The sequence below is a fragment of the Diachasmimorpha longicaudata genome, chromosome 5 (assembly GCF_034640455.1).
Source record: "Diachasmimorpha longicaudata isolate KC_UGA_2023 chromosome 5, iyDiaLong2, whole genome shotgun sequence".
In the NCBI taxonomy this organism is placed as follows: domain Eukaryota; kingdom Metazoa; phylum Arthropoda; class Insecta; order Hymenoptera; family Braconidae; genus Diachasmimorpha; species Diachasmimorpha longicaudata.
Window position 1 is genome coordinate 4,063,848 of NC_087229.1, and position 20,048 is coordinate 4,083,895.

The 20,048-nt window shown below is 36.9% G+C and overlaps 5 protein-coding genes across 11 annotated transcripts; 3 read left to right on the forward strand and 2 right to left on the reverse strand.

The window, feature by feature from the left end:
• The first annotated feature begins 664 nt into the window (after positions 1-664).
• Positions 665-5,585, forward strand: LOC135162901 (sialin-like). The gene is made up of 8 exons (XM_064121842.1): positions 665-1,017; positions 1,831-2,060; positions 2,492-2,728; positions 2,889-2,973; positions 3,047-3,152; positions 3,444-3,711; positions 3,836-4,210; positions 4,600-5,585. Exons 1-8 carry the CDS (start codon positions 1,014-1,016, stop codon positions 4,807-4,809), a joined length of 1,515 nt encoding a protein of 504 aa, XP_063977912.1. The 5' UTR covers positions 665-1,013; the 3' UTR covers positions 4,810-5,585.
• Positions 4,998-7,896, reverse strand: LOC135162903 (odorant receptor Or2-like). Its single transcript, XM_064121849.1, has 6 exons — positions 7,577-7,896; positions 6,886-7,141; positions 6,478-6,590; positions 6,102-6,413; positions 5,703-5,975; positions 4,998-5,136 (listed from the first exon to the last, which is right to left on the reverse strand). The coding sequence occupies exons 1-6, from the start codon at positions 7,775-7,777 to the stop codon at positions 5,083-5,085; spliced, it is 1,209 nt and encodes a 402-aa protein (XP_063977919.1). The 5' UTR covers positions 7,778-7,896; the 3' UTR covers positions 4,998-5,082.
• Positions 7,897-8,161: 265 nt separating this feature from the next.
• Positions 8,162-12,015, reverse strand: LOC135162902 (odorant receptor Or2-like). Of its 6 annotated transcripts, none has more exons than XM_064121844.1 (6): positions 11,109-12,015; positions 10,450-10,702; positions 10,284-10,384; positions 9,367-9,726; positions 8,736-9,008; positions 8,162-8,301 (listed from the first exon to the last, which is right to left on the reverse strand). In XM_064121844.1, the coding sequence occupies exons 1-6, from the start codon at positions 11,307-11,309 to the stop codon at positions 8,248-8,250; spliced, it is 1,242 nt and encodes a 413-aa protein (XP_063977914.1). In that variant the 5' UTR covers positions 11,310-12,015; the 3' UTR covers positions 8,162-8,247. The 6 variants fall into 6 exon arrangements, with proteins under 6 accessions (XP_063977914.1, XP_063977917.1, XP_063977913.1 ...); XM_064121843.1 differs by having other exon boundaries at positions 8,182-8,301; positions 8,618-9,008; XM_064121846.1 differs by having other exon boundaries at positions 8,182-8,301; positions 8,618-9,008; positions 10,450-10,713; positions 11,109-11,241.
• A 296-nt stretch (positions 12,016-12,311) lies between these two features.
• LOC135162895 (uncharacterized protein C2orf42 homolog) lies at positions 12,312-15,832 on the forward strand. Its single transcript, XM_064121837.1, has 5 exons — positions 12,312-12,629; positions 12,908-13,626; positions 13,705-13,921; positions 14,202-15,299; positions 15,378-15,832. The coding sequence occupies exons 2-5, from the start codon at positions 12,913-12,915 to the stop codon at positions 15,548-15,550; spliced, it is 2,202 nt and encodes a 733-aa protein (XP_063977907.1). The 5' UTR covers positions 12,312-12,629; positions 12,908-12,912; the 3' UTR covers positions 15,551-15,832.
• Positions 15,833-16,125: 293 nt separating this feature from the next.
• On the forward strand, positions 16,126-18,217 carry LOC135162904 (transcription factor BTF3 homolog 4). Of its 2 annotated transcripts, none has more exons than XM_064121851.1 (4): positions 16,126-16,371; positions 17,338-17,709; positions 17,795-17,909; positions 18,021-18,217. In XM_064121851.1, the coding sequence occupies exons 1-3, from the start codon at positions 16,294-16,296 to the stop codon at positions 17,891-17,893; spliced, it is 549 nt and encodes a 182-aa protein (XP_063977921.1). In that variant the 5' UTR covers positions 16,126-16,293; the 3' UTR covers positions 17,894-17,909; positions 18,021-18,217. The 2 variants fall into 2 exon arrangements, with proteins under 2 accessions (XP_063977921.1, XP_063977920.1); XM_064121850.1 differs by having other exon boundaries at positions 16,131-16,371; positions 17,783-17,909.
• Positions 18,218-20,048: the final 1,831 nt, after the last annotated feature.

Here is a 20,048-nt window from a genome sequence, read left to right on the forward strand (position 1 = left end):
TAAAAATTAAACTAAAAACGCAAATCAATGTTACGGTTCATATTTTTGATTGTTAAAAAAAAAATTAAAGGCCGTATATTATTCCAATTTTTATTTCCAGTAATTATTTATTTATAGTATAATCTTATCCACCTTTACCGCTCGAGAGAAACCTCACGACAATAGCGCGGGACTTTTAAAACTTGTAATGGTCTCCCCTCAATCCGAAGCTAAATACAAATGAATTTCTCCTGACCGAATTATCGAATGTTTACATGCGACCACACAACGAATAATATATTTGCGGAGAAAAATCAGCCGCGTAAACAGATAAGATAAAAAGGCTGAAGTGAGAGAGCCACTGATTTTCTATAATTAGAATATTCGCACTAAAAATAAAAAAAAATCTGAACTGAAACATCTGCGCTGATTTTTGTAACGAACTAAAGAGGATAAAGATTTAACTAAAACATATTTTAAATAGAAAAGAAGATAAATGTTGAGAAATAAAAAAATAAACAAACAAAATGATTAAACTATCGTCCGTTATCAGCACGTGCAAATGTCAATAACTCGGTATCCCAATAAACTAAAAAACAATCAGTTGATTATGATATCTTTCTCTTGGGATCCACTGAGATGTTGACAATCTTCTTTGAGCTTTTCAGTACAAAATTGAACCCCAACGCGCAAGAACAATAAATCATCACGTCGTAGAACTCGTTTACATACCCCTGCATAAAGTACACATTTTCAATGATTCAATATGACATCTAGTACAGAGGAGTCAGTCGTATCTGGGGGTATCATCAAGTGAGAACTCTCCGCGCGACCGCATTGTTTGGCGCTCCAAAATTCTATCGGGTCATCCAATATCTCTCCGAATTTTTAGATATATTCAATTACATATATTCTAAGTGATAGCGTTATCTGTAATTCAGCTTGAATTTATTGATATCGAATTTGTCGGATTATTGAGCTGTGATGATTGAGGATTAAAAGTTCAACGAAATCTGGTGGATAAAACGAGCAAAATGGGTGAGGAACTTGACATTAAATATAATAATTTGTTCTCGAAGTAAGTAAACTTTCTCATTCATACAGGTAACAGTCAGGCACTTTCTAATTTTTGTGAATGCTATTGAAACATCTGCATATGTAAATTGTGCGAATGCCAAAAAGTAATTAACACCGGGTTTAAAGCGGATTTGTTGCCAGAAGTGTAACACCTGCGAGGGCGTTCCTCCCTGGATAGTTCAGAAAAAAATGTAGTTCTAGAATTATTTTTAATTCAGTGGAAAACTCTGGGTTCTATTTTTAAACTCGGTACAAACCAAAAATAACTGCAAATCTCCGTGTGATCGAATAAACCACTCTCAGTGATATAATAGAATCATCCAGCACCCCTCGGTTTAATAAATCTCAATGACATCATTGATACCCGTGCACAGAGTTCCATCACGGTGAGGGTCAGATGAAATTATCTTGTTCTCGTTCATGAATTGCAGGCTTCAATTTTCGTGAAGACAATGGGCTTTTTGAATTTTTTTTCCACCTACCGTAGGTCGATTTAGGTGAATTCATCCTCGACAACTCATCTCAGCAAGAATTCATCCCAAAATTTCCACAACTCTTCATTCCCACGTTGAATGTGTCACAATATCATACGACGTCAGTGAATTCCCTAGGAATTAATTGTTCATTTGCACTGGCCTCCATTAAATCATAACAAGCGTCAAATGACCGAAGTTTTCGAGCCATTTTTGTCGAACTCTTCTGTCCCTGTGTAAAGTGCACTTTTTAGTTGTGTGTCATGGAAATAAAATAATGTCGACTGTTCAAATAAAATAGGAAAAGAGATCTTCACGTGTCGAGATGTCCTGTGGATCCTCGTATTTTGCGGCTTCGCTATAAACTACATGCTCAGGATAAATCTCAACCTGGCGATAGTAGCCATGGTCGTTCCAGGATCAAAAGGGCCGGCGATAGCCGAATGTTCACTGCAGAAAATCACCTGGAACATCCCTACCAATAAATCTCTTTACATGTTGACGAATCCTACAGTCGCTCAGAAGCCCCAGGTAGACATTTTTCCTCATACCTAGACCGATGCGCTGCATTTACGCACAAAAATATTCCATATCAAGGATAACAAGTGGAAAAACAAGTTTAATTTTTTTCAACTAATCTAGTTTAGATTTTGAAAATTCTAATTCACTGGAAAATTTCAATGGATTGCTCTGTTGTAAATTTCCATAGCTTGTCGGCGGTTTTTCTCAATGCCACGACACGAGGAGAAATATCCAGTAAAAATGACGGAGCATTCTCAAAAAAAATTGTAATACTCGATAAAATATTCCCCAAACACATTTCGCTTTGGAATGCGTCACTTAAAATCGCCTATCACATAAAATACGCAATTTGTATTTATATTGAACATTTCTCGAAGGGAACAAAAATGTGGAAAGACAAACAAAATTAGCTGTAGGCGAAAAATGAAATGAATTTTCAGGCAGATTCTCTGTTCCACTGGAGTGAATACGATCAGGGATTAGCTTTAGGAGCTTATTACTGGTTTCACTGGTTGACCCAATTACCTGGTGGTCTACTAGCCCGAAGATATGGCACCAAAATGGTCTTTGGAATTGGAAATCTGGCAACTGCAGTTCTTGGTTTACTCATTCCATTAGCAACTGAGTATCATCTCTATGGACTGGTGACTATCCGTGTTCTGCAGGGGTTGATTTCGGTAAGTCTTTGCGGTTGATATTTTTTCCGAAATGCAGCAATTACTGATGTACCCAGAATTTTTTTTAATCAAATAAAAATCTTCATTTGAAAGGTTTCACGCACCTAATGAATTATTTGAATCGAATTATTTATTTTTCTTTGGGTGAGAATATGTTTAGGGTGTCATCTGGCCTTCCATGCACGACATGACCGCCAAATGGATTCCTCCGATGGAGCGGAGCAAGTTTGTTAGCGCTTATTTAGGTGATTAATGAAAAGTCCAAAATCATTGATTTCTGATACGTTTACAATTTTGATGAATTATTTCTGGCATTAGGCAGTTCCGTGGGCGCTGCCATTACCTACCCCCTCTGTGCGTTTATCATCGACTGGATGAATTGGAGAGCTGCTTTTTACATTACTTCTATCATCGGTATAATCTGGTGAGGAAAATTCTAATTCGTTGATAAAAGAAATAATTTGAATTCGTGAAAATAATTTATAACGTATACAGAGTGATAAATTTTCTGTAAAAATTGTGGTACCAGTGTTGGAAATCATCAGGATCCCTCGGTTGTGAAAAAATCTAATGCTGTTGAGATTCAATTCCTGGAGACTTTCCGAAGAGATTTCACAGGAATTCGTGGAGGAATTCACGTTTAATTCAATGAAATTTCTTGTTTCTCCAGCCAATACCAGAATTTTTCTCAAAAATTTCGTTTCCTCTTTGACAGGTATTGCTTCTGGTCCTTTCTAGTCTACAATACACCAAAGGAGCACCCGAGAATCAGTCCAGAAGAGTGCACCCACATCGTGGAGAGCCTCGGAGACACCTTATCCAGTTCTCACACATTATCCAAAGTTCCCTGGAGACAATTACTCCTCTCCGGTCCCGTCTGGATCACAATTGTTGCCCATTGGGGTGGAGTCTGGGGGTTCCTCACCTTCATGACTCAAGCACCATCCTACTTCAACTTCGTCCACGGATGGAACATAAATGCTGTAAATGGTCTTTTAATTATTCTTGTACTCATATCAGCGGAAAAGCCGCCGCGAAGATTTTTTTACGAGTGATTTTTCGGCGGTGAAAATGGGCCGCGGAAAATTATTGAATATTTTGCTTCAGACTGGCCTTCTATCCGGACTTCCTCATGTACTTCGCATGATTTTCTCCTACCTGTACTCAATCCTGAGTGATTGGCTGTTGCGGACCAAGAAAATGTCCCATCAAAACGTCCGAAAACTTGCTAATCTTGTGACAACCGGGGGCGGAGCAATTTTCACCCTGGGATTGAGTTTTAGTGGATGTCAACCAATCCTCGCAATTATTTTCATGATGGCGGGAACGGCGATCAATGGCGCAGTGTCGGCAGGGACGTTGGCCGTCTTCGTCGATCTCAGCCCTAATTTCGCGAGTGTTTTGCTGGGTTTTTGTGGATTAGTCACCACTGGCGCCGGTTTCATATCTCCTCTGATCGTCGGAATTCTCACTAATCACCGAGTAATTGATTTCATTTTTTTAATTTACCGAGAATGAAAAAAACTATAACTAGTACTGACAAAAGACAAATATTCTGTACAAATTACGAAAATTTCACTGCATTCACCGATTACGGAATCGATTGGGGGATTTTTCTGTTTTAATTTAATTTAATTTTTTCTGTGAGGATTCAGATAAAAATTGCGGAACATTCAGGGAAAATTCACTAACAGTTCCGCAAAATTTTCTCTAATCGATCGCATTCCGCTCCTGATAATTACGGGGAAGATACGTAATTTTTATTGATTATGTCTCTCGCTGTGCAGATAATTTTGTCATTGTCAAGCCTCCAACACTTAATCAAATCTTATTGTTTGTTTATTCTTATAAAAATTTGATCTGTACTTTAGCAAACGATAGAGCAGTGGCGTGTGGTGTTTATGATAGCCGCGGCAAATCTCACAATCAGCGCCATTGCTTATCAATTCTGGGGAACTGCTGAGGTGCAACCGTGGAATGAGTGCAATGAACCCGCGGAAGGAATTTCCCCCAATGAATTGACCAGCTTGAAACCAAAGAAAAAGAATGAATCCAATGAGACTGATAAAGAAGCTGTATGACAACTTAGATTAATTAAAGAAATTAGGCCCTGACGGTTTCAGCCCAGGAGAAATTATCAAGTAAACATCAACGTAACCCTTCTATTTAATCCAAACATTCCATAACACTAGGAAATTAAATTCTTTGTGGAACCTTCCCTTAAAACTGCTGCATAGTAAATAAATCATTTTCCACATGTCTTCAACAATAATGTATCAAGTACAGCTGTACTTCTTTATTGAACAATAATCAGTGGTCCATAATTATTAGTCAACAAGGAATAGTTAATAAATCTAGGCCATATTCTTCCTCATCAGTGTCAAATAGGAAAACGCAGTTGTGACGACCTGTCGATGTGGAAAATTATTTTTAAAAAATTCAATATTTTATTGTTGTACCGCTGTTGAAGATTTTCCACTAAAATTTTGAATGCAAAATTTTTGCAATATTTAGATACATTTATGAAGTTTAAATGGATTATAAAAATACGTTCATAAAACTTTTTTGATGTTATTTTTAGAGACACGTTAATGATAAATGAGGAGTAATTTTTTTAGTGAAATAAAAATCTGACTAAAAGTTGATTAGTTTCATGAACAATCAGTAGAATGTGGGGGAACTAGTCTTAGAGAGTTCCATGGAATCTTGCAACATTGGTAGACGTAACAAAGTTGGAGAAAAATTACCGAAAGAGTTAATCGATCGTGGACAGTGGATAAAATTGGCAGATAAAAATTGTTATTGAATTACGCATACGGGTGAGCCATGAATTAATAAAACAAGATTCTCCGCAAAATGTGATATTGTTTTGAACTATAATTGCATGCCTCTATTACCTCTGGTGCGACAATATTTTTCGCAATTTTTGAGACAATTTTTATCCAACTTTTCGCTTAGTTTTACTAGTACAAACCGATTTTAGGGTGTCCAAGGTGATGGGGAAGAACCCCCACGCCGTCAAACAGCACGGATATTGCGTCTTCATGAAGACTAGAATAAAATTCTTACACAATGCTCGTCCCTCCTCTGAACAATTCTCATAGTACCAGTTTGAACGATATATCCCATTCGCTATTTCCTCACTAGCGATTTTAATATTATGACAGGTCAGGGTGATCGAGCTTAATTGGAGAAGACAACCGAAGAAAAATATTCCGTATTTGATAATGAAAAACAGCCTTTTAGCCTGAAACAATTCATTATTTTCCAGTTATTTTACTAATTCATAAGAGAAAAATGGGAAAATTGAAAAATTAAAGTTATTAAGACAAAAAACCGACCAAAAAATGACAGTTTTTCTATTATTACTCACTAGAAGTAGTTGATACCCAGCAATACAGATGACAAAACTGTATGTCAGCACGTGCGCCAAATTACTGATCTTGTAAAGACTCTCCATTTCTCCCGCAAGCCAAATCAGATATTGATGCTGTTTAACGCATTTTTTAAATTCTCGTAAAATAGGACTCGTGCCAATACCACCTCCCTGATCCTTTTTGTGTTCGTAAATCACCTCAAACCTATTATTCAGGATGTCAAACTGGCCAACAAGGAATATATTCATGAGGACGAGGTAATAATCGAAGCAGAAGTATAAAATTGTCACTACGGTAATGCCGAATACCTTGAAGAAAATTTATATAATTCATTTCGATAATTTTCAAGTTTATGGTTTTCTTAGTACACACGTTAATAGCGTAAAAAATTTCGTAGAAAGGTGTCTCATGGCCAGGAAGACCAATTCTAATTTCATGAGGCAAACGACGATCACTCGGGCTCGTGATATTATCGGTTCTCATAACTGAAATAAAAATGTTTTTGGGTTCACTACCAATTGCTAATGTGTAAGGATAATGAATAATTAATATGTGATTTAATTTCCATTTCTCAACTGAATATTACTGTTTGTAAATAAAACTCTGTGTTCTGATTGCGGATTTGAGGACTGTCATTTGGTCTCTCGCACTTACTATTTAATGAGAATTTATTTATGTTGAGTGTCATCAGATTTTTTAAGTTCTCGGGATGGACAAAAATTATATCATTAATAAATTAGATCCCGGACAGGGCTCGGTGAGAATTAATGAATTACTCACGCACAATTGGTCCTACCACGAATGCGGCTCCGCAAATATACGCAACAACTCCAAAAATTATGAAAAACAAGTAGGCTTGTCGTCCACATTGTAGCAATACGTTTTTTCCGTACTCCGTCCACGACTGGGTCCACAATTTCTCCCGCGTTGTTTGCAAAAGTCTCTCGTAAAGACGGCGTCTCACTGCCAATGATATTAATTTAAAACTAGTGAGGAAAGTGAGGACAACGGGAAACAGCGCCGCAATAATCTCTTGCTGAAAGAAAATTAATATTATAATTTTATATCTTCTCGGATATTCTCAAGGTCCATAAAAAATGAATCGTAATGATCGTATTCAATCGGTTTTTTGTGCTCGACAAATTCCTTACGTTAGAAAACACCTTAAAACCCTCAATAAATAAAATTAACGGTGTCCCATACCCGGATAGAAGTGCCGTAATTCTAAAGTGAGAAAAAAAAATCCGATAAAAAATACGAAGGTTCAAATAAAAATGACGGAACGCTCCGTAAATAGCACACACAAGTTACGTAATTTTTACGGAGACTTTCGTACTTTTAATCAGACCCTTCGTAATGTTTATCCGACGTCTGTTCTCACTCAGAAATCACGGACCTTGGACGTAACTTTTATTGAACTATTTCTCTCCGTGAAGACTCCTATTCTCCCTGTTATCACTCAATCACTTACACTATCACGTCCTTCTTTAATATCATAGTACAAATCCAACACAACGAGGTACAGTACAGTTATGCTCATTATAACAAATACAGACAGTAAAATATTCAACAATTTCCTGTCACTTTGGGTCTTGACAGTTGCAAAGCCGGCCCAGGATAAGCAGAAATACGTGATCTTCATGGGCCACAGCTCCTGCATTTTTCCAGTCATGTCAAGACAGTGAGATGTTGAATGAAGATAGCGACTTTAATTAATTCACTCGATCAATTCTGGCGCCTCTTGGTCTGGCCAGTGAAAATGATTGACAGCAGCAGCGGGAGAAAATTATTCCCTGCAAGAATTCTATTCACTTGCCCGGGTTATGATGGACAGAGGTTCATCAATATGTCATGACACGAGGGAGTTCCCTCAGGTGTTACAAGACATTTTATTGCATCCGTAATTGGTAGTTGCAACGACCTCGTAATGTAGTTTTACTTTTCCACTGTAAAATGGAACATGTGGGGCTTGAGGGAGACTAAGACTATTTGTTTGGCATCAGTGTTGGTTTTTTGAGAACGTCATCGACATTTTTATTTTTTACTTGTAACATTTGTATGTTAGAAATATGAGACTAATCTTCTATTGGAACCACGAGCCTTCCACAAGTTCCCACAGCACTGATTCAGATAAATGATCTATTACTGCATACTGTGTCGAATCAAAGTCAGGTACGAGAAAGCCGTTGTCAGAATCTGTAAATAAATATCACGAGAGGGTTTAAAAATAAATCAAGTTCGGCTATGGTATTGCAACGTAATACCACACGACAAAATATCGAAGGAAAAATAATCAACGACAAAATACTAAAAACACAAATACATGAAGTAAAATATTTCAAATCACTAGTAGACATCCAGAATATTAATATATTCGTAAATAATTATTTGTTCATTCAAATAAAATTGAAAGTTCAAATGTCTTTCATGCAAATTGATATTTAATAATATTTCAATTTATCATTTATTAGTCGTTGACTGGCTAATATATTGGCTAATGATTGGTGGTTACCGATATTTTGTTGTAGACATTTTGCAAGTGTAAATTTTTGTTTTTAGTGTTTCGGCTGAATTTTTTTAGCCTCAGATATTTTGTCGTGATATCCACACCGCTGTAAGCCAATAGTGACCGATTTTAATGTGTCTAATGTGATGGGGAAGAATCTCCATGCAGTCAGATAACACGGACTCTGGGTTTTCAGAAAGACAATGATGAAGGTCTTCGACAGTGATCGCCCAATCTCAGTGTGATTCTCATGATACCATCTCGAAAAATATATCCCATGGGCAAGTTCCGAACTGGCGATCATTATATTATGACACGAGAGTGTGTATGTAAATAGTTGAATAAGACAACTGCAAATGAATACTCCATTTTTGATAATTGTAATCGCACTCCCAGGCTTGAAGAAAATTAATTTTTGTAGTTAATGAACCACGCCGAAAAATTGTTGTCTGCTAAAGATCTTCCAGAAATATTCAGGAGAATGGTGGTGCAAGAAGATTCCCTGAACGATTTTTGTAAGAAAATATTTTTTTTCAGATGTTTTGATTTTCACTTTGGGAATAATTAAAAAAAACCATTCCCAATATATTTATAAACAAAAATTGTCTTCCAAAGATGTGCTAAGGAATTTTCGAGTCATCCGGAAGATCTTCCGGAGATCCTTTGATGATTCTCTCGAAGATTTCGTGAAGATCTTTCGCTGACAAAAAAATTTCAACGTGGGAACTTCGTAATTTTTCTTAGTGATCACGTACCATGAGAAGTGGATACCCTGCGAGGCAGATGATCAAGCTGATCATCAGCACTTGCGCCAGGTTCATCAGATTGTGAATGTTCTCTACCTCGTTCACGACAGAGATCAGAAACTGATGCTGTTTTGCACAGCTTTTTAATTCTAGCAAAATGTAATTATAATCCACAGTCGCAAGTGGTCTCTGATTCATTTTTTCGTTCTCATGATGATTTCTCATCGCTGATTTGTCCGGCTTCACTGAGTAAATTGTCTCGAATCTCTCTCGGAGAATCGCAAACTGACCGACGACGAATATATTCACGAGAACTAGGTAAAAATCGAAGCAGAAGTACAGGATTGTTATTGTGTAGATTCCCAGCACCTTGAACAAGTTTCTATTATTGGTGAATTGAAGCATTAGTAATAGGTAAAAGGAAAGGGTCTCGGGGGTGGAAATATGAGGAGGTGACCAATAAAAAATAAAAAAATTGGATGGAACAATCGAACTAAAAAAAAATTAAAATAATACAAACTGAGATTGGCTACCACTTCCCGGCAGCGCTCCAAAATTTTTTTTTAGATCTTAAGGCCTGGAATTTATTTAAAAAAATGAGAAATGTCAGACATAGAAAAAGTTCAGTGTTTCCCTAATTTTTTTGGATTTTCACGTTCCGGGTCTCAGGAAACGGATGGAAAATTATTTAAAAAATGTATCCTAATAGTTACTGATCCACTTTGTACCGAAGACCGTTCGCAAAAATTAATATAGAAATAAAAAAGGGCGTAGGGAGAGCCTATTGCCTTATCAACAAAATTTTATTTGTTGTTTCCACTCTGGAGGTCTCCAGGTCTTTTAGATGTGTTTAAATTGTTATTCCAATCTGCACATGGTTGTGAAAAATACTTGAAGGTCCTTAATTATTGTTGAAACCTACTTACATTAATAGCGAAAAATATTTCGTAATTTGGCGATTCGAAGAGGGGAACCCCCACTATCACCTCAGTAGGTAAATGACGAGTGTGATTGCTCCTCATATTGACTGAAAAAAAAACGAAATTGATCGAATTCGTTGACGATTGACGAGTCCGGGGCGTCTGTTCTCACGGACTAAAGGCTCAAATATCCAGCCGAACCCAGAGGCATGTCCGAGGATAACAAAAACGAACAGGAATATTTGAGCTCGACGTTCGCACTTCTCTAACACGATTTTTCCATATTCCGTGAAGGATTCTACCCACAGGGTCTGATTCGTTAACCACAATAGACGTTCGTACGGAGTTCGTTGAAAAGTGAATAGAAGGAGTTTGAAATGAGTGAGACACGATGTCATCACAGGAAACGAAGCCTCAATGGTATCCTGATGAAAGACTTTATTTCATTTTTATTAAACATTTTTAATTTATTTTCGTGGAATGATTTTGATGGAATTTTCGGGGCTCAATTTTTTTTCATCATTATTTTGATTATTTTTATTATCTTGAATGATTAAGGGCTGTCTTACGGAGGGTTTACGTGACCAAATTCATTTTTCTAATTACGGCTAAGGGCGTCGTAACTGCACTCCGGAATTTCGGGTTCATCAAAATTAAAAAATGATTTTGTATCTAATTAGAAGAATTAATTTGGCCGCGTGACCTCTTTGGAAGACCCCCATTAATTGACGTCGTTCTGGTTCAGTCAATATGTCGGCGTGAATCAAGTCGCTTTGACAGATAAGAAATATAATAGCAATAAAATTTTGTCACACGTGTTTCCACACTTACAGACATAATTCCTCGTTTGAACTTGAGATAGAAATTGGTCGCACTGAAATATATCGAAGTAGTACTCAACAGTAGAAATGCACCCAGCGAAATGTTTAGTATTTTTCTATCATATTCAGTCTCAACGACTCCGAAGCCAGCGCAGGATAAGAAAAAATATATTACCCTCATAGGCAACTTCCCCCTATTGTTCGAAGTCATGTTACAAGTGGCAAAGTAGAAAATTATTTTCCTTTAGTGCAATGATACGGCCCACGCAAAGGTCAGTTATTGTCGATCGACTGTACATTGCGAGGGAGAATGATTGACATGTACCGAGGGCTCGGGCAACTTAAATGTTTCAAACTAGAGGTGTTGATAATAATACCTTGCGCTCTCTTAATTTCCCATGATACCCAGACCTTCATTGCAGTGAAAAAATGGAGAAGAAAAATTACTTTATTTTCCTAGAAATTGCAAATGGAAGTCTAAGTCGCCATTGACGGACAGTTGTGAAAGGCCAACTGGAGAGGAACAGTTGTGGACGACGAGAAATGGTCCGATGTTGTCAAGAAAAAAAATTTCAGAATTTACGGGAAGATTTGCAAAGATTAATAAAAAAATCGACAGGTGAAGAGAAATATTCAGTAAAAATTAAGAAACTCAAGTTCAATTACTGATTAGGAAAGTGTTTGTAAAATTCAAGTGGGTAATTGAAATTTTCACAGAATAAGGCAACAGAATTTTTTCCTGATTTTTATCATTTTGCACTTCTTTCCTGGTGCTACTAAATAATTTTAAATAATTTTAAACAATTTTAAATATTTTTTTTATAGAGTGTATCGTATAATAATATCGCGTGTAATGTGGGGGAAGTATTTTCAGGGCATGAACCTCCAGGTATGAGTAATTTTTTTTGATTCTATGCCCTCAAAAAAAGAGAATTAATTATTTCTAAATATATTCCTGCGAGAGAAGGATTTTAAAAATAATTTCTTCTAACATAGGGCAGTATCGACCATTTCCCTGCAAAGCACATGATAATTTCTTATAAAAATTAACAAATAAAAAAACGTAGACATAGTTTTATTGGCCTGATGCCATTTGTACTGCGCGGGTGGATCGTGTTTTGATAAACAGAATAGGCTAATGTGGAGGCCTACGCCAATGTTAGTACAGGCCCCGGCCGGGAGAGGCCTCACTATCGATCTTGGCTGGGCCAGCTGCCCGGTAACCCTCCTGTTCATTAAAAATTCGCCTTTCCGTCCGCTTTGCTGTACGCCGTCATCTATCCCGAGATATCCAACAGCCGATAAGTCACCTATAGTGGACACACATACGCCATCAATTTGGCTACAGTGTATAGTGTCGTGCAGTCTTCTATCATTATCCCTACTGTTTATTTATTTACTGATACATATTACCACCAAAAATAAGCATCACTTCGAGGATCGAGATTTGCTGAAAATAATTGACAAAACTGTAATTTCTCCACAAAAATTGTCCTCCACGACAATTGAATAGTTTGGTTAAACGGTACAGGTGAGATATTTGTATGTGTTTATTTGGTTATCAATGTCATCATACATATCCTGAATTCGAGAATATATTTTCTATTCATTTACATTAAGAGTCTGCACTTCAGTTATCAATTAAAATATTTCACAAAAAATGGAATAACTTGCAATGCGAAAAACAATATTCCAACTTCTCTCAGAGACAAGTGATTTACCCTGACATAAATTTATCGGAGAAATGAAATAAACTAGACTAATGCACCAGAATGATGACACTAATGATAACAATGGTTCTCTTGACAGTTGCTATGTCAAATGAGGAGCGTCTCCGTTCTCTCTTGGCTGACTTGGGTAAGGCAACACTCCGAGGTGTCAAGAAGTGTCCAAAATGTGGAACATACAATGGCTCTCGAGGATTATGTTGTAAAAATAAATACTGCGATGTAGTATTCAAAGAGCCCGGTGAAAAAAGAAAAATGTCAACAGAGGCCTGTAAACTTATAACTGGATCAGCTGTTCAAGTTTTTTCTGTACGAGTACGTGACAAAGGACCCGATCACCGAGGCTTCGTGCAACTGCCCTTGATCAATGCCACCGTAATGTCCAACGATATGAACACTATCATATCCCAAAGTACAGCATTGTGCTTTGTCGACAGCTGCGAGAGGAGCTTTGACACAAGTGTCCTGAAGTGTCACGAAAAAGATTCGACAGACAGTTGTATCTCCACATGTCAGCACATCCAAGCAGCCCTCAGGTGTTACGCTGAGGCACAACCGCTCACCCTGAGGAATTCCATTCTGTCGTCGTTAAATGTTAACAACGAGACGAAACAGGAAATTTGGTTACTGGCGACGGAAACCTCGGGGCCTCTGGTACAACGGGTCTCCAAGACTATCATGGCTGTCAAGTGTAAAGCATCACCCAAACATCCTCTCGGTTATCTACATTTTTCGTTCTACACTAGCAAATTGAAGGAGAGGATAGAACACAGATACTCATGTAGCTGCACTGCTTTCAAGGTGAGTGGAGTAACGGTTTTTAAAAATTTTATTTCCATCTGATTTGTTGCTATTGTTGTACAACTAATGGGTCTGCAGGCAGCCCCGAAGGGGACGGAGTTGCAGGGCGAGGAGCAGTCTGGACAGGCGAGACGCTGTGCTCACTTCTACGCATGCATTTGTGCCTTTGCTAGTGATCCTAAATTGTCGGAGGAGTTCAGGTATTATATTAATCTGGATCAGATGGAATTGAGGATAGAGAAGAGCCTCAGTGTACCTTTTCAACCAGCCGAGACGGATAAAATTATTGGAATGGGTAAAAATGATGAAATAATTTATAATAAGAAAATTCTCATTGAGAAAGTTAACATGATAATGTGTTAGGAATATATAATTAGCATGATTCAAACCCGATAAGGGTTGACTAGTAATGACGTGTTTGGGGAAATACGGTATTGGAAGTAAATACTTCTCTGAAGTCAATGGATATTTTATAAAACCATTTTCATTCTCAATGGGCGATTTTTATTGTTTGATAGAGTTAAATTAATCTAATTCTGAGGATAAAAAATAATATTCCGATCGATTAATTATAGATTTGGAAAATCTAAGTGATGATACGCATCTCCTCATATTTCGTGACGACACATTGACAGTTCAGAGTCTAGACGGAAGTAGATTGGACATAGACTCGATAAATCTCGATGCAACAATTCTGCCTAACAGCATTGTGGAAGGAATCGATGTGGACTGTGAATCGGGATTCCTCGATAACGGTAACAACATTATTTCCCCCGTTCACGATATCGATATTGACCAGAATAGGATGATGACCACCAGTACTGTAAAAATAGTTGAGGATGAAGCGAACGCAAAATACGATCTATCAACAAGTGGTGATTATTTGGAAGACGATAATCAGTCGATAAAATTGTGGAACGCCGGTTCAATAAAAATATTGGATACCCAGGGGATTTTCAACGGGAGAAATGTGAAATTATTGGACGGAAGTCGATTGCTCGACAGTGGAATGAAAATCATTGACAACAGCTCTGGAATTATCAACTGTGATTCAGAAATAACACTCCAAATGATGAACAACATTCAGCCACACTCGACAAAGAGAAAGCGAGACGAAGTTCCATTGCCTAAGTTGTGCATCAATAATTTAAATTCCATTGAAACGAGAAAAGGAAAGACGAAAGCGACGATTATAAAAAAATATCACAACTCGTGTGACAATCTCGACGAGGGAAACACCAGTTTGTCGTTTATTAAGTGGCTGGGCTCGATAACTGAGAGGATCAATCAAACAATGCATTTCCAATTTGATGGAAAACCAGAGCCGCTGGTCTTTCACGTTCCTCAGATTTTTTTCGACTGCCTTCGAGAGCGAATATCGTGTGGGGGTAAAAAAAAACGACTGCCAAATTCCACCACAGCCTTCGTGAGGAAGGATGGAGTACCTTTGGGAACCTTCACCAAATACACGTGGCAAATTACAAATATACTTCACGTCAAGAGTATATTCGATACACCTGTCATTCCACTGGAAATAACGAGAAGTTTCCTGCAAAATTCTGATGGCACGTACGAATTGTTTAAACGAGAAGAATCAGACATTGATCGTTACAAGAAAATGGGTAATAATGCCCTCATTAAACCCCTGGAACTGAAAACGTACCTCAAAGTTGGTAAGTGTGGTCAGTTAAGTAATTAATTCTGGTTATCAGTATTATAGATAAAATAATTGACATTCGATTTTTATTCAGGAAATACCTGCCCAGATCAGGTAGAGCCTACCCCCTTTTTGATCGAGTGGATTCCCGATATTCTTCCAATTTCGAAAATCGGGGAGCTGAGGCTAAGATTTGAATTTGGTCATGTAAAAAGTGAAGCACCTCAAAAATACAGAAAAGTAGCGCTAGCTAAGAATTATTCGTAGATAATTATTTTATTATCCAAGTAATGGAGATTAAGGAAATAAACAATTGTGATATCCATACATAATAAGTTAATTACCGTGTAAATTCGTCATTTAGGGTAGTACGTGTTTTTCTACCATTTATATATAGTTTGTAAATGTTTGAAATTAATGTTCCATCTGCATTGCAATTAAAAATTGAAAAATATTTACAAGAGAATATCACTGTTCAAAAAGGAAAACAAACTATTATATTAGTTATTTATTGCTGAGAAAGAAAATAAAATAAATGGATTCAACGAATTAATTTTTTCCAATCTCCCTCTCCTGGAAAAAACGATCGGAGCGGCACTAGCGTCTGCTTCACTACGCTTCCACCTACACCTGAAGTCAGTGAACATCTCGCAAAGTGACATCGATATTTCGTAGATGGTCAAATATTTATTGGTAGAGCAAAATATGAAATTCTATAAAATAGCTCAATATTAATTGTAATGGTGGGTTAGCCCTGCTCCGCCTGTAATCTACGTTCAAACAACGAATTTTTTTTTGTCGTGAGTCAAATTAATTTCTCAGCGGAAGTCGATTCGTGACGTAGAAGGCATAGAAGCGTTCTTCCATTTTCTCAATTCACTTGGCCACCCGTGAGCACGTGTTTTGTTGCCGGTCGTTCGTTTCCCATCGTTCTAACAACTTTGAGGAGCGTCGACAATTAATAATTGTTAATCACTGTCGACGATAAGTATAAAAATCAATTTTCAAACATGAATCCCGAAAAGTTGAAGAAGTTACAGGCACAAGTGCGAATTGGAGGTAAAGGTACACCCCGTCGCAAGAAGAAGGTAAGGAGAACAATATTCGCTATTTACAATGTCTTTTATATTTGCCGTATGGCTCTATTATGTTTAAAACACCAGCTCAGTCTCACAATTGTTATTTTATGATCTGGAGGAACTCTGGGTTTGTTATTCGTGGAATTAGGCTATCACGTTGTCATGGCCATGCCCCGCTCCGGGGGGGTCTTGTTGGAGAAAAATATATATTGCTGTCATTGTTATTTATTTAACTTCAGTATTATTATATTTTTCATCGTGAAATTATCGTCTCGGTGGGAGCTGGCTGTCTTTAGCGTTAAAATGCCTCGATGTTAGTTCATGTTGTTCATAATTTTGGGTTGTTGGCTCTGCCTCTGACCTGCTAATACACATTCAGCACCTAATATGGCTATTTTGTGACCACAAGATATCATGTAGTCGAAATCATCAAGAATTTGCTCCTAACGTACAATAATCGCTTTGTTTAATGTATTTAGCTCGCGTCTGTCTGGAATCTTTGTAATTGTTCATAACTAAATTTCCAAAATTTTGTGTGAGGGGGGTGTGAGTATATGTGGTCAGAGGGGAACTATTGTATTTGTTTAGATGTATGTACACATAACGGGTATGTGTGGCCATTAATGAATCAAATATTTTTATTATTATTAAATGTTCTTCCTCCATTTTTTCAAGAGTTTGATGAGAGAAAACTCCAATTTCCTTAGTATCCAAGATGATTAAAAAATGTCAAGATTTTCGCTTAAAATTGAACTCACACTTACAAAATTCAATATTCATATGGCTTTGAGAGTGAAATATCAACATATTTCTAAGAGGAAATGAAATTATGGAGCCAGGATTCCAAAAAATTACAAAAAGACCGTAACTTTTCATTAAATTACGAAGAATAGAACAGAAGTTTTTTTATAGCGAAAAGGTACACGGTTTCATACAATTGAAAAATATTTATTCATTTACAATTTCTAACAAAAGGTTGTTCATACCACTGCTGCGACGGATGACAAAAAATTGCAAAGTTGCCTGAAGAAATTATCCGTCAATACGATTCCTGGCATTGAGGAGGTCAATATGATCAAGGACGATGGAACTGTGATCCACTTTAACAATCCCAAGGCTCAAGCGAGTCTCTCGGCCAACACATTCGCCATTACTGGACATGGTGAGAACAAACAAATAACCGATATGTTGCCGGGTATTTTGAGCCAACTTGGGCCAGAGGGTTTGAATCAGTTGAAACGATTGGCGAGCAATGTCACTGGAAGCACGCTCCCCAAAACCGTCATGGACGATGACGACGAGGTTCCCGATTTAGTTGGCAACTTCGACGAAGCGAGCAAAGAAGAGGTGATTTAACAATCGATTGAATAGTTATTTAATAATTTCTTTTAAGTGGATTTTAATGAGCTTATTCTTCAAGGTGGCGCCAAAGAAAGAAGCTGAAGAGCTCGAGAAACCTACTGCCGATAAAAAAGATTCGGTGACCGTTGATGACAAAAAGGAAGCCCCTCTAGCCAAACCAGAAGCTTAAAGGCTCGACGTTAATCGTGAGTTTCTTTGTAACCACTTAAAACTTCTCCCCTTCTTCTCCTTCTTTGTATAAAAAATGATTTCAAATATCTTTGAACATATTTAGCAATTATTACATTTTTTTACAGATGCTCACCGAGACAGTTGTAATTAATGAGTCAAGAGACATAAATCCAGCGACGAAAGATTTCTAACGCCGAGGAAACAAAACAAGAGTTGCAAACACTTTACACACTATGTGTTACAATTAAATGAATAATGATTGCTATGAAAACGACGGAAAAAATTAAACAAAAAAAAATAAAATAAATAACAATCTTTGACATTGAGTGGTTCAAATCGCATTTAATGACTCATTGATACGCAAACGATAAAGTTTATCGAGCACATGAAAATCATCTCAGATCCTGTTCATCTGGAAATTTTTCTCTAGACGTTTAGTCATGTAGTATTCACTATCATGCAATGGATGAATGATGCTGAAAATTCAAAGTTTCAAGCCTCCCAGCAAGTGAATATTGCGAATAAACTCGCGGAATTCGTAAATATATGTAAAATTGCAGTTCACAGATACCAACTCAATGCGAGGCAAATAATGAATAAAAAAGGTTTATCGGAGTGAAAACCTCTAATTTTGATCAGTGAAAAAAATAAGTCTCTAGAAATACGAGTTACAAAGACTTGTTATTCATATCTTTAATTTTCCATTGTAGTCTGTGGGCTAAAATATTTTGTAATGTAACAAATTTAATAAATTTCTTTGCTGATAAAAAACGTGAAAAGGGAGAAATTAATTTCTGCGTTCTCCATATGCCCATTTATTTGAGTCTTATTTGGATCACAGTTTTAACTTACAACTTCATTATTTCATCATTTAATTTGAGTAGTCTGTGTGGTAGCCTTCTGAGGGACACGTTGCAGGCTATTGACTGCAATTCTTTTTTTCTATTTTCACTTAACCATTTTTTCTTGGGCATTCATTCTCGTCCTATTGGCACAGAGGGTTGAACGGAAATGAGATTTTTCAGGGGAATCGTTCCGATAGATTGTGCCGCGGAAAAATCAGGCCAGCGCGGCTGGCTTCGAGTTTTATTTCTTTTTTTCTTCCATTCAACTCTCTTTACTGCCTTCAAAAATGCCTTGAATAAAATGAAATTTACATCTCAAAAAATAGTTTCTTGATTTAAAAAGGATAGATCTTGACATGCATCAAGTTTTTTCAGTCCACACCAATGGGAATAAAAATCTGGATATCATATAATTAAGAAAAATATTTGCTCGTTGAATATCAAAAAAATTTTCGTGACACTTAAAATATTTTTGTGCAGCTCCAAATAATTTTAATAATTTAATATTCAATTCAATAAATTGGAAGCAAAACATAGCATCTGCAAGCTTCAACTGTTGCTATGAATTTTATGCATTTCTCTGTTGGTATGTCTACTGTTACTATGTATTGACTCCCTCGACACTGAAGACTCGTTTTTCAAAGGTCCTTTGTATTCAGCTTGCCCGGGTACGACACAGTATTATTTTTCCCAGTATTTATAGAGTATCTGTTCGTTTTTACGAATTACTTCAAGGAGGAAATGTTATACTCAAAGGGAATACTCTTTGATTATTCTTGTGCAACTGTTTTTTCATTTAACGATTCGAATTCTCTAGCCGCGACGATGTCATCATTCATTATTTAAATAATCCACAATGAGAACGGAAAGAAATTCAACCGATTTTCGTCTACAGACAATTTTTTGTTATTAAAGTTCTATTTTAAATCAGATTATTCAATCTGTTGAGAAACAAAAACCAGAAAATTGAGTAAATTGTCAAGTTTAGTAGCAAAAAAGGAGTTAATTAGGAAGAGATTTTTTTTATCAAAAGTTTTCAAAAATTTCCGCTTTCTGCGCTTTTTTTTAACATCTCGAAGCCACCTCGAGACAGCGTAATCAGTAGTAACTTCCCTCATATGGTGCGACGCATGACGCCCTACAAAGTCATGGCCGTGGATCTTTCTTGTAGATTTAGAACTCACCTCGTCACGAAAGGGTAGTTGCAACGATAGCACTTGACCTCGCGTGTTACAGTTGTAAAACATTCTTTACATTGGATCTTCTATTTCCGGAGTGATTGGTAGTACTTCAATACATTTGACTTTT